The following is an 18,372-nucleotide window of genomic DNA, read 5'->3' on the forward strand; positions in this document are numbered from 1 at the left end:
TTTTTAAGTATTAAAGATGTGATGCTTCTGTTGGTGATTTGTGCTATGTGCCCATGGCAACCGTGGCGGTGTTAGTGGTCAGCGTCGCCTGCCCTCTTTAGGAGATGTAGATGCTGGCTATATACATTGGCTGTGGCTGCGCTTGGAAAATTCAGTGCTATCACGCGGGAGTGAGATATTTAGTCTGTGCGTCCAGTCTCCATGGAGACCGTTGTGTGCATGTCTGCTTGAATCAAGGTAGTGAGTTGCCGCTTCCTGGTTACTGGAACGCAAGCCTGTTGTCTCACAAACAGCAGTGCTGGCTTCCAGGACCGGAAGTGAGGTGCGACAACTTCTGGTGACAGCGTGACAATGCGGCACAGGCAGTGGAGCGGGTGGCACAGGTAGGTATATATGGTGTGCTGTAGGAAGGGTCTGAGGACGGGGTATGTCCCCCGAAACTTTACCCTACCCTGTATTGTTTAATACATCTTCATTGATTCAAGTTGTTCGACTCTGAGTGCCGTTTCTTTGTTTCATTCTGTGGGATTTGGAAAGTATAAGTATATATATATATATATATATATATAGAGAGAGAGAGAGAGAGAGAGCGCGAGCTAGAGAGAAAATATGTGTGCATGTACATTTGTTAGGGAATATAGATTGTAAGCTCCATTGGGGCAGGGACTGATGTGAATGTTCAAATATTCTCTGTAAAGCACTGTGGAATATGTGTATGCTATATAAGAAACTAGCTTTCGAAGCATTTGGTACGAGCGGGCTTACTAGTGTATATATATATATATATATATATATATTTGCAAAGAAACTAGAGAGAAACGCACTAATGAGCCAAATATAAACAATACTTTTTACTTGTATCTATGCTCACATACATGGGGGTTTAGAATAACAAGCTTGTCAGCCACATCAGAACATGATCACTGCATAAGATGACCAACGGTGTATCAGGGAGAAGCCACTCAGCAGCTGAGCGGCTTCTCCCCCTGATACACCGTTGGTCATCTTATGCAGTGATCGTGTTCTGATGTGGCTGACAAGCTTGTTATTCTAAACCACCATGTATGTGAGCATAGATACAAGTAAAAAGTATTGTTTATATTTGGCTCATTGGCACGTTTCTCTCTCGTTTTTTTGCAAGTACCTATCCGTGGATCTTGGGTAGGATCCATTGAAAGATACTGCACATATGGTGGATGATATTGTGGACTATACTATCCCATACTAAAGGACTTGTGCACTGGGTATTTATTTTCTTCATATATATATATATATATATATATATATATATATATATATATATATATATATATATATATATATGGATGACCTGTGGATGGGTTCCGGCTGTCAGAATACAGACAGCGCAATCCTAATAGAAGAAATCCCGACACGGGTACAGCAAGTGTATGGAGATGATATAATAGATTTGGGTACTTGTGTATTTTGGCGGCGCCCATCGCATCGCATACCATAACGCATGCGATGGTATGCGATGCGATATCGCGCGATACTGTACAATGCCATACAATTTTAAAATTGTATGACATTGTATATGGCATACAATGCCATACAATGCGATGCGATGCGATTAAACATTGTATAAGCACCCTAATGGGTGCTTACAATGTTAAATGCACCCCCACGTCACCCCCCCACTATAAACGTGAACCCAAAGCATGGCGAGTGCAGCGAGCCCGCAAGGGGCGGCGGTACGCGCCCTGAGACCTTTTCATACCCCCACTATCCATGTTGGCGTGGAGTTGAGAATAGAAAGTGTGGCAAGCGCAGCGAGCCACCGAGCCCGAAGCGTGGTGAGCGCAGCGAGCCCCGCGAGGGGATGCGGATACCTGTGAAGCCCGCGAGGGGACTCCGATACCTGTGAAGGTATCTGCGTCCCCTCGCGGGGCTCGCTGTGCTCGCCACGCTTTGGGCTCGGTGGCTCGCTGCGCTCGCCACACTTTCTATTCTCGACTCCACGCTGACGCGGATAGTGGGGGTATGAAAAGGTCGGAGGACGCGTACCGCCGCCCCTCGCGGGCTCGCTGCGCTCGCCACGCTTCGGGTTCACGTTTATAGTGGGGGAGTGGCGTGGGGGTGCATTTAACATTGTAAGCACCCATTAGGGTGCTTAAAAGCACCCTTTAGGGTGCTTATACAATCTTTCATCGCACAGGGGGCAAAAATCACGTTGCATCGCATGCCATCGGGTGCATGGCATGCGATGCGATTAAAACATTGCGCGATGAAGATCGGGGGCGCCGCCGCCAAAATACACAAGTACCTAGATTTGTACAAAACAGATTTTTAGATTGTAGTTCTGAGACTAATCTTTACACGATTTACTGTGCAGCAATTATTTAGTTCTCATTAGTCAGACAGTTGAACTGAAGGAGTAGCGTTCAATGTTTTCGTAGAAAAGCAAAACTAGACTTATATAACTTTTCTCAAATAAATAATGTCTTATATAACAAAAGGCAGAACCTATAATTTCCTGCAGCAAATGACAGGCCAGTGTTCCTAAAGCTACTTGTTTAATAAGTTGATCTGTGACAAGACTATATTTACAAGTAAATTTCACTCAGTGCTTATGAAACATTTTGTTCTGTTCACATAAAACTGCCCTATTAGGATTCCTAGCAAGGACGTAGGCATAATATAGAAACTGGTGTTGTTATGGGAACAGGGAATATGGATGAGTGTAGGAAGGAATAACCTGTATACATCTCTAGAATGTTGCTGTTATTAATGCAGTTGGAGTTCAATTTCCATGTTGTAGGAAAAAAATGTACGTCAGTCTGGAACAGGCAGCCATTGAAATATGACCAACCGAACAATGTTAATTTGAGGAAAGCTGTTAAATCAATGTTCGAATGGGATGTCGTTACAATAACAACAATCAGAATGTTGAAACTGTAATGTGAAATGATTCAGAATGTCAACATATTTGGTGAGAATGTCATAATATTTGGTCGACCTTATACATGGTCGACCTCATCACTGATTTGGTCGACCTCCTCACTGATTATGGTATATTTGGTCGACCTCATCACTGATTATGAACAAAAAAGTTAGGCTGCAGTTAGGGCAAAATAGCACTGTCAACATTATCACGGTAGACATGCACAGTGCTGACGCTTGAACGTGTTGACTTCATGCCATTGTTGATACTGTGACTGTAGATGGAGAATGTGGATATTGTGAGACTTTGCACTTTGTGAATGAGATTATATTAACATTCTTGTTGACATTCTGAATATTGAACATAACCCCTTGTAATAGTCAGTGTGTAGACTCCTCATTGCTATTAAAATCTGATAAGTTGTATGATGACCAGAGGGAGACTGACTTTGTCTGGTAGAGGATCTTTAGGAGTGTATGTTAATCCTTCCCACCTTTGTCATATCAGTATGATCCAACTAACAAATTATATTCACTGCATTATTTTAGACCCTGACCAGGTTACATAATTTTTGAGGGGTCGTTTTTATTTTTAAGTCTGATCTAGGGATGGCCATCGACCATAGATGTTCAGAAAACATTGATGGTTTGTGGCCAATGTCAAATAGTTTTGCCATCGATGGGGGAGAACCAGATGGTTTCCCACCATCGATGTCAAACTTAAACAAATAGTTTTGTTTTGCTGTTTCCTGGGATACAGACACCCTTGAAGCCCGCCCCTATATTCTGATTGGCCCATAGGCCAATCAGTCAAAGAAAATGGATGATCATCGATTTGTAAAACCATCCATTGCATAGTTATACACCATCGATGGCCAGTTGTACTTTTGCCATCAATGGAAAACATTGATGGCAAAGGCAACGATGGCCATCCCTAGTCTGATCCTATCCTAAAGCAGCTGCCAATATGATCCAATCCCTAGAGCAGTGTCTGTATTGTCAATGGACTTGGGTTTAGTTGATAAGATTGTCACAAAATATAGCCATACAATGTAATATATGCAAATAGGAGATCTCTGAATAAATGCTACACAATAGGAGATCCACAGACTCATAATGGAGACATCTGAGATGGGATATTAGTTTTCTTGCCTCTTTTAATAGCGAGGGGAATACTATGGGCAGTACATGGCAGTGGGGCAGTACATTGCAGTATATGGCAGTACATGGTAAGATCTGTGTGAATTATTACATTATGCTGTTATTTTATGTTTTTCTGTGAATGTATATTTTATGGAGCATACATAAAGCATTATTGGACATGTACATCTGGGATTCAAGCTTGAAATAAAAGCTTGGCCAATACTCAGAACATTGCCGCTGTGCTACTGCTGTGTGAATATAATCCTGGTGTGCCATCTGATTATATTTCCTTATTACTGTGGTGATACAGGCAGAAAGAAGAACAGATCATACATAAAACTAGCACAAAATATAGGCATCCTCGGAAACAAAGAGCTCATGAGTGCTTGCTTTGTAACTGCACAAAGGCACAAATGAAATAAGGCGAGTGACGCTCAGAGGGATAGTCAGATGTGAGGGTGAGTTAGTAACAGTATACTGTACGATGGAGCTGGGGGAATGCTAATAAACATGAATTGTCAGATAGCACTTAGAACTGGAAATGTGTCAGGAGGGTCTGATTTGGGGCATGGTAATGAATTGCAGAAGTTGGTCATGGCGTATGAGAATGTCAACACATATCAACTATGAGTTAAGACAGGTATGTCCAAATTATGGCCCTCCAGCTGTTGTGAAATTATGGCAGTACGGATGGTGTAATGGTTAGCATTATTGCCTCACAGCACTGAGGTCATGGGTTCAATACCCACCATAGCCCTAACTGTGCGGAGTTTGTATATTCTCCCCGTACTTGCATGGGTTTCCTCCCTAGATTCCTAGATTGTAAGCTCCACTGGAGCAGGGACTGATGTGAATTGTCAAATATTCTCTGTATAGCGCTGCGTAATATGTGTGCGCTATATAAGAAACTGCTAATAAATAAATAACTAAAATAAATAAGTCCAGTGTTGCCGACTTTTAGATTCTCCTCTCCGGAAGAAGCCTGGAGAGTAGAATTTCAGCAGCCATTCGGGGGGCGCCCCATTATGTAAAATAGCCTAATTTGCGTATCTGCATGGAGGAGGCGGGGCTAAATGACGCGATTGTACTGTACCACTCGCGGATTGCAGCATTTAAATGCCACGATCCGGGAGGGTTGCCCACCTTTCCGGGGGGCCGGGAGAGGGACCCGATTTTTGGGAGGGTAGGCAACCCTGCAAGTCCCATCATGCCTTGCCACAGTTTTGCTATTAGGGAATGTTAAAATTATGGCAAGGCATGCTGGGACATGCCTGATTTAAGACTACTGGGGATTATAGAGTATATTTATTTGAAATGCCAATAAAAATATAGGGGTGCCAAAGGGGAATTTTTAGGACCATTCCATATTAAAGTGTTTTTATTTAACAGAAAGACTTGATTTTGCACCAACTCTTAGCTGGTGTCGATGAAATCATAATCTATGTTTCTATCACTTACATGGTGTGGTTGCATGGTATAACATTGCAGGAAGCTGGACTTTCATTGACACAGTTTTAAATCCCCTGCTCCTCTGTCTCCTGGTGATTTCAGAGCAAATCTGTTTTACACGTGTACAGAATGGATTTTCACCTTCTCTGGCCGTAGCAGTGATGAAGTAGTCTGTGACTTATGACATCACTGCCAAAAGTGCAGAATGGTATTCTGGTGACCTACAGTATAGTACAATTAACTTTAAGTGCAAAGAGAAGTTTCTGAAGTTCCCTGTGACACTTCTTTGTACTCTGCATGTGGAAAGAGATAAATGACAAAGTTGGTATCCCACTTGGATATTGAAGTGTACGTGTGTGTGTACAGTGTCGGACTGGCCCACCGGGGTACAGGGGAAACCCCCGGTGGGCCCCGCCTCCAACTATAGGTTCCAGACTGTGCACATACATTATACATTATACTGCACAGGACATTGGGGTATCTTCTATCACTAATGGGGTATATTATCATGCACGCACAAGCAGTATTTACTATACTTTACTATACTAGTATTTACTAAAGGTATGCCAAACTTCTGTGGCAGCTGGTCACATTGATAAAGTGGGCCCCTATAACATCATTCCTGGTGGGCCCCTCATGCCCCAGTCCGATACTGTGTGTGTGTGTGTGTGTGTGTGTGTGTGTTTGTGTGTGTGTGTGAATCAACAATTGAAATATATACATTTCATGTTTAATAAAGACAGCCCAGTGCCCTCCCATACTGTATCTGAGAGATTTTATGTGACATATACTTTTGCACAAAGTGATTCCATATATTATGGAAGCATAGCTGGAAAGTAGAAAGTAGGCTTCTTGTCTATTGTCTCTGTACCCTTCAACTTATCCAACTCTGGCTGCTCATCCATGTGATGGTAGAGCATCAGGAAGGGTTTGTTGTTCATAGTGTCATAAGGAGCAGCTAGAGGTCGCCAATCTGGAGGTGGGGTGAACCTGGCTCTAGCATAAAATGCTATTAGATAATATATGTGTGGCGTGTGCTGCAGAAGATTGTATTGAAGTGCGTTTGTAGTGAAGGTGGTGTACTAGTGGATGCAGGGAAACACATGCACACTGTATATTTGTACCCTATGGCAGCTGCTACAGGCTGCACCCACAAGACAGCGGGGAGGAAGGGACTTTAGTACAAGGGCAAGTGTACACAGGAAAAAGTTTCTCCCATAGGTGCTGGCTTGATGCTATGGGTCTGGCTATGGGATCTAATGTGCCTACAGCAGCCAGCACCTATGGGGAGAGTTTTTTGTCCTCCACCCCACCAATGTACATGGAACACTGGCAGCTGCACAAGGGGACAATATCCCCCTTAGCAGCTGAAATGGGGAACCCAGACAGGGCCTTCATCAGGCACATCAAACAAACCCAGGCCTGGCTAATTAGTACCTGCACCTCACCCCATGTACCAGTGGTTGAGGCTTCCCTGCTGCAGTTACTCTGTGACTGTGGTTTTACTGCAAAAATTGTACCCTTTTAGTGTTTAATTCAATTAATGTTCTGTTTTATGTACATGTTGTGGTGCCTGACAAATAAAACATAATATATATATACACCTTAATATTTTCTGCACTAAACACTGTTTTTTGGATAAAGTAATTTTGCGTTGCACAAGTGCTTTTTGTGGAGGACCACCAGGGACATCAGTTAAAACCAACGCCCTATTAAAATGAACATTCAAAAATATATAAAATAACTAATTCACTATAGTCATACTTAGCTACTTGTCCTTTCTCATGTCCAAGAGAATGCAGCTGATAGCTCCGGTTCTGGTTCTGGGCACTGGTCATTAGGCTCTGTCAACTACTGTTAAAAAATGTGGCACAAATTAACGCTCTGTGGGGTGGAGTTGAGCCTAAAAAAACATGGTATGCTGCATTTATCCCTGCCCCTTTCCAACGGTGTTGCTGTCTTGAACACTTCTAGAAGTGCAGATGGCTAACTGAAAAATTGGGAGTCTCCCTCCAACTTCCCGGAGGGAAGGCAAGTATGTACTAACAGAGGTCAGAATTTTTTTTTTTTTGGGGGGGGGGGGCACATTTAACATCATGCAATATTCTTTTATATCACTTGTTACAAATATCAAATGGTGCTGCAACCAATCACTAATAATGCTGGCCAATCAGACCAACTTTCATCCAACCATCCAGCTAGTTGGTTGAATGGAATAAAAAGCTCGTACTGCATGTGAGCAAATGTAATTTGTAATTCAGTGATTTTGTCCGAAAATGTGGAAACCGACAAAACCTGTCGCTCAGACAACGTAATTTAGTTGTATTTGTTTGATTTCATTAATTTCACTGAATGTTTTTATCCATTTTCCTGGGTTTGTGAACAAATTGTTCTTTGTCATTTGCTCCCATCCAGTACCATATTTTTGTTCCATCCAACCAACTAGTTGGATGAAAGTTGGTCTGATGTGTGGCCTAACTGTTAACTTTCAAACACAGCAGCTAGAATCACCATTTAAGAACTTTGTAGATACCCTTTGCTTCCCCATCAAAATTCTAAAGTCTCCATTAGAACGTATATGTTTAGATGAACCCCTTATGAAGGGAATGATCTCGTCAATCAGTGGCGGAACTCCCGGAGGCAATGGAGTCATCTGCCGCCGGGCGCAAGCCTTAATGGGGGCACTGGCTCCATTGCCCCCCCGATGTTTTGCTCACTTAATGTACCCTGATAGTAGGCAGCGGCACAGCATGACCCCCGTCCCCCTGCCAGCTGGTTTGCTGCAGCAGAACTCACTGAGTCGACCGGGAGACTCGCAGCAAGTGCAGCACCGTGGGTCAGGTGACACACAGCATATGAGCTCCCGGCAGCCCAGCCCCACGCAGCAAGCTTCAGCCAGCCGTCAGTCTAGCCTCAAGTCACCGGCTGCCGTTGAGGGCCCCCAGATAGAAGCCTCCCCACTGTGCCTTCCGGGCATCGAATTTGCGGTGCAGCCTACCCCCGGCCCCCTCTGCCCAGAAGTACATCTGCCACCGCCCGCAGGGTAGGCAGAGGTCGCTCTACGCTCCTGCTGCAGCCCAAATTGAAGCCTACACTGCCAGCAACATCAGGAGAAGCCTGTGAAGCAGCAGCTCAGGGAGCCTGGGGACATGAAGCTAGAAGGAGAAGGTACCTGTCATCCCCAAATCCTTGACCATCACCTCACACCCAGACAGCCCCTGCGTTGTGTGTACAGTCCAGAAGGGATCAGCACCACAGTCGCCCACCTCCCACTCTAGCTCTGAGTGCCTGCATCCAGGCTGTAGCAGCACCAGGCTTGTGCTCAGTGCCCACCAAGCTCTATTTTCCTGCCTGACACCCTCCTATATCTATGCCTGACACCCATGTCACCTCAACCCACTCTCTGCCTGACTTCCCCTGTAACCCCCTCTCACCTGAACGCTCTCTATTACCCCCTCTCTTTTATCCCTTAAATGATCTCACCTCCTTCTCTCTATCCCTGACAACCTCTTGACACTCTCTCGCTCTCCCCACTCTATCTTCATTTGACACTATATCCCTGACACTATCTCGCTCTCCCCTTTCCTCACTTTAGCTATCTATCAATGGGGGGCACCAACTTTTTTTTTGCCTCCGGGCGACATGGACGAACTTATGCCACTGTCGTCAATATATAATTTGTTATTGCATTCATCCGAATCTCCAGCTTCAAAATTTTAACGGCAATGGGAGGAAGATTTAGGAGATCCTCCAGATGATGAGTCTTGGTCACTAATCCGTGAGAGATTATCTAAAAATTCAATATCTATCCTAATTAAGGAGAATGCATATAAGATCTATTATCGCTGGTACTTGGTCCCAGTTAGACTAAATAGAATTGATAGCTCTGCTTCGCCTTTATGCTGGAGAGGTTGTGGCGAGTTGGGCTCTTTTTTGCACATATGGTGGACTTGTCCTAAAATTGTGTCTTTTTGTGAAAAAGTAGCAAATTTATTGAGTAAAGTGTTACAAACAAAAGTAATTAGGGATCCATGGTCTTTTCTGTTAGGACATCCAATATCTTACTTAGACCCACTCAGAAAAATTAGCAACTCAAATATTAAGTGCTGTAAGATGTCTTATTGTATCACATTGGAAAATTCTAGAACCCCCTTCTTCTCAAACATTGTCAAATAGGATATGGTTTGTTGCTTCAATGGAAAAGATTTCAGCATTTTTAAAAAATAGATCCATAAAATGTATTCAAATTTGGAACCCTTGGTTTGTTTATACACAATCACTATATAGGGGGAAAATCGTGCCCAACTTGAGCAGTATATATTCTGAATACTATTTATGTCCTCTGCTAATAAGGGTAGAAGGGATAAGGGATGCACTTAATTTACATATATAAATTCCCCTGGGAAATTATTATCTTAATTTTTTGTTTGTTTGTTTCTTTTATTTGTATGTCATTTCATAATTATAAGGTTTGAAATTAATTTTGAGTTAAAAGTACAAATTCCCGTATTCTGAAAAGCGACACAATGTTCTTTGCGAAATTTGTACAGCTGAATATTTCGTTCAAGGTATATATGTGTGTTTTCATTGATATTCTTGAACATGGGTCCTCAAACTGCGGCCCTCCAGATGTTGTGAAACTACAAATCCCAGCATGCCTTGCCACAGTACTGGGATTTGTAGTTTCACAACATCTGGAGGGCCGCAGTTTGAGGACCCATGTTCTTGAACATTGTAAGCTGTATATTAAAAATTGAAATAATATATTGATTAAAAAAAAAAACATTGGTAATGAGTGATAACATGAATATTGCTAGTTGTTAAATCTGACCCTAAATTTTAGAATAGCTTACTTTAACCACCCTTTTTTGAATATGTATTAAATTGGTAAGAACTGCTCTTAACAGAAAAATAAAGAGTAATCTCAAAATAGACAAATAATGACATTTCTAGGGATAAATCTCTATCATCTATGGACGACCCTCAATGAACGGGACAATTCACAGTTGCATTATTGCTCACCAATTGTGATAATACAACTACTCACTAAATATAAGCATTACTATGCAGGGACCTTTACAACAGCATATCATTTCTGCATTATATTTCTTTAAAATATATATTATTACATCACATCATGAAAATGAACAGCAAATGTTTCCGTCAGAAATAACTTGAGCAAAAGGGGAACTGCAGTACATTTGTTCTGTTGGTGGTAGTTTAGAATTCAGGAAACTGCTTTTAAGGAAGGAAATGGACGGATTGTGAAACTGAATGGCTTAATGTTCTACTTACTACAGCATACAGATGTACAGTATACAGCTGACATCTGTTTTACCCATTTCATAGTGTATATACCCATAGGAAAGTAAGTGAAGCAGATTATACACTCTACACTACATTGATCATACGTAGTTGACTTTCTAGTTAGTATTGTGCTCGTGACATGTAATAATGCACAATTGGGAAACTGGTGTTTCTCAGTTTACTCTTCCACAGCTGTAAGGAGATTGCAATTATATAACGAAACATATTTTGCCGCCGTTGTGTTGGTTTCCCCAGAAATTACTTTTTTGTTTCATTTTGTACTCAAACAAATGACATAAAAGTAGGGGTTTCAGTGGGGGGCAGTACCTGATTAACCAATAGGCTGACTAGAGCACAAGGACTGGGGGGTTGGTGCCTTGCAGGTGACAACTGAGGAACAAAATAAGACTTAATTTATGCTTGCTAGCTATCACCCATCCCGATGTACTGTTGGGGTTACATTTCTTAAGGTAACTGCCAGATGGCTGACAATGTAACTTACTGATGGAAACATTATTTTATTGTGCTACAGTGCCAGCAGGGTGGCCTAAAGCCTAGGTCTTCTTCACATGCCACACGCATAAGATCATATATGGAAGTTGTATAACCTTTGTTTCATGTACATGGGCAGTATGAATGGTGAGTCCCTGAGCTACCATAGTTACATGCACATGGGCAGTATGAATGGCGAGTTCCTGGTAGCTCAGGTGAGTCCCTGAGCTACCACAGTTACATGCACATGAGCAGTATGAATGGCGAGTTCCTAAGCACCCCTACATGTATATTTATCAGCATTACAAGGTGTCAATGGCATCTGGAACCTTTAATCAGGCCTGGTGTTTGTGTGTGTGTGTGTGTGTGTGTGTGTGGGGGGACATAGGATAGTGAGTAGTGGGTTCCACCACCTCTCCAGGCTCAATTTAAGCCCTGCATAGAGGGGTTTCATGTGATAAAATACTAATCAGAAAACATCTTATGCTACATTCATTACAAAAATCTAATTAAAAATATGTTTTCAATGGACATGTTACATAATTTAGGTAAATCCAAGAAGCAACCCTGAAATGCAGACATCAATATCCATTGGCTATACGGATGACAAATACGGTTTCCCCTAATCAAGTTACTATAAGTGCAAGGGGCTCAGAGGCAGATTATTTTTTTTTACTAATTGTCAATTAGTTTTTTGTTTTGCTTTTTTAACCATTGGCAATCCTTACTAGTTATCAGAGGCTGTTTAGTTAATAGATGTAACATACAGTAGTAAAAGAGTAACATAGGTTCAATAAAGACATTCTTCCATCAAGTTCAACCTGATTTAACCCTTTGAGTGGCAGGTGAATTTGTCAAAATAGGTGTGAAAATTGGCAAGCAAACATTTGTAATAATCATAATGACCTCTAATGTTTACCTTTTATAGGAAATATAATCATTTTTTACACAAACATTTTTATTTGAATTTATATAACAAATGTGAATGACGCTGGCATTTTTAGCAGATATTTTGAACATCACTCAAAGAGATGTTGGCACTCAAAGGGTTAAAGAGAAGGCTTGGTGTAAGTACTTAATGTGATATCCTTCACCACTATTATACACTTTCATTCCATCATCGACGTAATTAGTTTGTTGGATTTGTCCCCTTTTACGGCCTGATTCTGTGCCACTTGCTAAGCAGCAGTCACTCGCTGCTTAGCAAATGGCTTAACGCTGCCCGGCTGACCACTTGCCACCAAATTCCATCGGTACCATGCGAGGGGATGTGTACGAAAACACATCCCCATGCATGCAGCCAAAGGGGAGCAAAATCATTTGATGGTTGCCGACCATCAAATAATTTCTCTTCACTTCGGCAATAAAAGTCAGTTCTCAATGGGGCCCAGAATTGTACTCCTAACTCAAGATGAGCCCTAGCTAGAGTCTTAAAGAGTGGCACAATTACAGGGTCATCTTTTGATTCTATACCCCTCTTGATACATGCTAGTATCCTATTGGCCTTACTTGCTGAGTGAGTTCCCCACCCAAGTTTATAATTAATTTGCACTCCTTGGTCCTTTTCCATTTTCAATGCTTCTAACTCTACTCTATTAAGATTGAAGCTAGCACACTGATTATTTCTCCTAAGATGCATATTCTTATATTTAGCAACATTGAAACACAATTCTATTTATCTGCAGACTCAAGTTTGTTTAAGTCCCACTGTAGCATAGATAAATCCTGATCTGTTTTAATTACTCTGCTCAATTTAGTATCATCACCTGCAAAAATGGAAACTATGATTAATGTACATTCCTCTATATCGTTAATAAATATATTAAATAGAAGTGGCCCTAACACTGAACCCTGGGGTACCCCAGTTAGTACTGGTATTCAGTTTGAAAGAGCACCATGTATAGCCACTCACTGTTCTCTGTCATGCAGCCAGTTTTTAACTCATATAGAAGTTCTTTCCCCTAGTCCCAATATCTACATTTTGTGGATTAGCCTCTTGTGGGGCACCGTGTCGAAGGCCGACTGCGTTGCCTTTGTCTAGGTTCATACAAACCTCCTCATAGAAGCTAATCAAGTTAGTTTGGCACAAGTTATCCTTTACAACCCCATGTTGGTTCCTGCTGATAATATTATTTTGCACTAAATATTCTTGGATACCATCTCTTGATATTCCCTCAAAAAAAATTCCTACGACCGATGTCAGGCTCACTAGTCCGAACTTTGCCGGGTCTTCCCTTTTTCCTTTTTTTTTTTTTATTGGTACCACTTCCTGTAATCTCCAGTCCCTAGGTACCAAACTTGATAAGAGCGATTTATCAAATATGGAGTGCAAGGGGCTCTCAAACTCCTCCCTTAATTCCATCAGAACTCTCAGGTGTATTCCATCTGGGATGGGTGATTTATTAGTTATTCGTTTTTATATTGTAGAATCTGCAGTGAATACTATATTTAATAATACCGTGCGCCCCCCATTTGTGGTGCCTGTGGTTTCCATTGTTTGGTCCTCTCTAGTAAAAATGGGGAATAAAAATATGTTTAATACCACTGCCTTTTTTATCCTCTGTAATGCTTTTACCATCCCCATCCATTATGGGGTCTATGTTATCATTTTTTTTATCTTTTAGTATAGTTGTATTTATAAAATTTGTATAATTATCAGTAGTAGTAGTTATTATTAGAGAGATCATTTTAACTTTTTAGACTTTATAGTCGGTACAATATGCATAAATCAAGATTAAGAAGAAGGTGCGGTGACTATACGCTGTGATCTGCCATGTCCATTGGGACAGACCTATCAGTTCTGAGATACTGGGCCATCCCAAGTAGAATTTCCATCCTAAAACAGCCCCTCCAATGCTATACACATGTGCAGTGTTGCCCGAGAGTGTGTAATTATTAACCAGGCGTGGGCTAGTTGGAGGGGCCTTTCCCTCTCTAGCCCAGCACATGCAGTAAGTACAGGGAGACTGCTTTCACTGACTAGCAATCTCACTGATCAGGCTTCCCCCTTTCTCCAGCTCCTGAATCTGCTTTTTCAGGGTTGTTTTAAGAGGGGGCATGGCTAAATTGAATTGGGACAAAAAGTTCTGTTTGGGCAAAAATGCTGGCACTTTAGAGTTAATTTATATCTAAATAAGATAAAAAGGGCTAAGGCACTTCAGAGCACTGTGGTACAGTATACAAGTGTGCAAGTGACACACATCTAGAGTTATTAAAATGTAATGTCCAAACAATCGCAATGAGTGTACTGTATGTACGTGTCTGTGATTTATATCTACAATGATGTGATTTGCTGTAAATACAGTGTCTGCTCAATGCTGCATTTTGTAGTAACGTTGGGGCAGTAATGATGCTTGGAGGTAGTATTGAAATTAGATCAAAGCATGGAACGCTGGGGCATGTGGGAAAACTTTGTAGAAAGAGTCAGGTCTGTGGTGTGTTTATGTAGTGGTGAGCTGTGAGGTGCGCAGAGGTGGAGAAGAGATCAGATTAAGGGAGTGGATTAATGTGTGTATCTTAAAGTATTTTTGTTTTAGTTTATTCCTGAGATTAATGACTTGGCCTCTTGTGACACATTTATTTATCTTCTGAATTTGCAGCTGCCTCTACTGTGGACCATTCGAAGCTGAGCAACTGGCAGCAGCAGCCTGTAAACGTGTTCCTGTCCTCTAAACGACCTCCCTGCGTAGAGGAGCTTCATCAGGAAGCTGAACTCAACCTGCAGAGTCTTCTTCAAGGTATGAATAGGAAAATGTGAAAACTGATTCATTTCAAACCTAGAACAATTTAGCAACAAACTGTATTATGATGAGCGCTTCTCCAGATGTCTCAAATCTATGTTACAGTGAAAATATAGGATGATCTAAAGTAAGTAATAATTGTAGAAATGGAATAATTCTGGGGAATCTGGTACATCACTATTCCTTTTACAACATACTATGCTGAATAAAGGATATAAAAAAAAAATAATATGGAAGCTTTGTATGAAGCATTATTGCCTTTAAAAATGTCTGATGAAAGTTGGATAAATGCTTTGATACTTTTCAGACAACCAGTTTGAATAAAAATAGTTTCCCTCTTTGTGTAACCACCCTTATAATAATAATCTGCATTGTGCACCATAATTCATCTGGGACAATGACTCTGCTAGAACAATGCAGCATGTGGCTCATGCTACTCCCTGGACACACATTAACAGTCATATACAGGTTGAGTATCCCTTATCCAAATATCCGTTATCCAAATAATTCCAAGTTTTGCTAAAAGCACTACTGGGGACATCTGTAACAGCACCAGAGGCAGAACTCTGGGAGGCAATGGAGTCATCTGCCTCCGGGCTCCTGCTCCCAAGGGGGCACTTCTCCTCCCCTGTGAGTTTGAATTAGCTAATTGAAAGACGTTGATATGGCTTCTGTGGCTGTCTCCTCCTAGCAGAACCACAGATGTCACACTCTTTATTCTAAACATAATATCAGCGGCGTAACTATAGCACCGCAGCCCCCGCCACCGCGGGGGGGGGGGGGCGCTGTGCATGTGAGGGCCACGGGGTCTGCTGTGCTATAGTTACACCCCCCCCCCCAATCCCCCGCAGACTTACATATCTCGCTGGTCCCGGCGGCTCCGTTCTTCTGCTGAGGACCACCACAAAATGGCCGCCCCCATATAGCACACTGTTCTCTGAAACTGTCTGCTGTATGGGGGCAGCCATTTTGTGGTGGTCCTCAGCAGAAGAACGGAGCTGCCGGGACCAGCGCGATAGGTAAGGCTGCGGGGGATTGGGGGGGTTTGCATGGGCGGGGGGGGGGGGCGCCCAAAACTTAGCTACGCCACTGCATAATATCCATACATACATACATATATTTATATAACATGGTGTATGTGTTGGGGGGCACCAATATTTATATTGCCTCCAGGCAACTGGAACTAACTTACGCCATTGAACAGCACTACTGAGGACATGATATATAACTGGCACTACTGGGGACATCTGTTACTGGCACTACTGAGGACATGATATGTAACTGGCACTACTAGGGACATCTGCAACTGGCACTAAATACAGTATGTGCAAGAAAATGATTGCTTGGCATTTAATTTCACTATCTGAGATTGTACACAAACTTTTTTTCATGTTTTGAAACCTTGTTTTATACACAAATAAAATATATTTGTGTGTATTCCATGTGTTTGTACAACATAAATGCAAGATACCTTGAAATATATACGGAATAATCCGTTATACAAAATTCTTCCGGTCCTGAGCTTTTAGTAAGGGATACTCAACCTGTAATTATGTGTAGACATTAGGGCGGAGTGAAAAAACTGAAATTGAGAAATTCAAAATCGGCTAGTGTGGAAAAGTTGTGACTTGACTTGAATAAGAAACGTGCAAAAGCATTTTGGTCTGAGTCAACATCTTCTGTTCTGGCAAGAGGCCTGAAGTTTCACTTTTTTGGTGAAAATGACGAAAACTATGAAGATGCTCCGATCTAGTTAAAATTATGTCAGGATGTCTTAGAGTGGTTCATTAATATACTTTAGCATAGTAAAAGAGAGTACGAGCTTGTCCTAGTGCAAAGTGAATGACTTTGGTGGGAGAAAAAATCCCTAATAATTGACCCATTTTCATGGTCACAATTGTGAATATTGTGTGTTTTCTCCTGAACGTGTTTATAATAGAAGAAGCACAAATACTCTAAATGGAATTTCGGTGACACTGTGTGAAATATAACACTGCATAATAGCCCTTAATCAGAGCTGATCCCAGTACAAATTTGTTCTCAAAATGGGCAAAACAAATGCTGCATTGCAGGTGGGGCAGATGTAACGTGCTGAGAGAGTTAAATTTGGGTGGGGTGTGTTGAAACTGAAATCTAAATTACAGTGTAAAAATAATGCAGCCGGTATTTACCTTGCACAGAAACAAAATAACTCACACAAATCTAAAGGTGGCCATACATCTACAGATCGATTGTCAGATTGGGCCGGTTGGAACAAACAGCTGGTAATATCTGAATGACAGTTTTTCAGCATTTCAAAGCAAATGGTCAACTGTCATTTGCTCTCATCTTTTACCAGGATTTTGTTCCAACCAGACAGATCGGACAATAAATCTGTAGATGTATGGCCACCTTAAATCTCTCTGCACATGTTACATCTGCCCCACCTGCAGTCCAGCATTTTTTTGCCCATTTTGAGAACAAATTTGTACTGCGATCAGGTCTGATTAAGGGCCATTATGCAGTGTTATATTTCACACAGTGTCACTGAAATACATAAAATTGGATTTATGCTGCTCTCTTTGCAGTGCATATACAAATATAGACAATCCTGTGTATATAAATAAGAAATAACTGTTGCAGTCTGTTATTGAAAAACAATAACTGTTACAATAAGTATTACAAGTAAGTGTAAACTGTCTTATGTATAATTTTACATATCACTTCTGTTTATTGACAGAAAAACAGTGTTGCATCCCCTATACTGGGAACATGATTGGGCTGCATTACAGCATATAATTATGCCAAAGATAAGCCAATATATTAACTGTTAAATACGTTGAAGTGTATTATGATGTAATAAATTGTAAGCTTGCAGCAGAGCCCTCTAACCCCCAAGTCTGTCTGTCATTACCCAGTTTGTTTTATCACTGTCTACTATTGTAAAGCGTAAAGGAATCTGCTTAACTACAGTATATAAGAAACTGTAAATAAATAAATAAACAAATACATCTAATGTTTAGGGGGAAAAAAACAAGAATATTGATTAAAAAAATAACAGGTTAATCATTCTATGAGTGGTGTCCAGCAGTACATATATGCCAATCACTGTGTTCATTTCTAGGCAGCAGGGCCGTCTTAACAGCAGTGTGGGCACCTGGGCAAAGCAATGCACTGGGGCCCTTACCCATTCTCACCTCCTAGGGGTGGGGGGTGGTATCAGCAGAAGCTTTGATGTCCCACGGGTGGCAGGGGGTGCTCTATCTTCCATTCAACATGTAGGACCTGGAGCAGTACCTTCTGCTAATTACTCCTTTACTGCACAGGTGGTGGGAGGGTGAACACTAACGTGTGGAAGGGG

At 41.5% G+C, this 18,372-nt stretch overlaps 1 protein-coding gene across 3 annotated transcripts in view; it reads left to right on the plus strand.

The window, feature by feature from the left end:
* NHSL2 (NHS like 2) overlaps window positions 1-18,372 on the plus strand; it is a 256,785-nt gene that overhangs the window by 172,792 nt on the left and 65,621 nt on the right. For all 3 annotated transcript variants that reach the window (XM_083159099.1, XM_083159100.1, XM_083159101.1), the window contains exon 2: window positions 14,892-15,029. In XM_083159099.1, the coding sequence (XP_083015225.1) occupies window positions 14,892-15,029 (138 nt within the window). The remainder of the gene's footprint in view (window positions 1-14,891; window positions 15,030-18,372) is intronic.

This window comes from Crinia signifera, chromosome 9, assembly GCF_055691185.1.
Source record: "Crinia signifera chromosome 9, ASM5569118v1, whole genome shotgun sequence".
Lineage (NCBI taxonomy): Eukaryota > Metazoa > Chordata > Amphibia > Anura > Myobatrachidae > Crinia > Crinia signifera.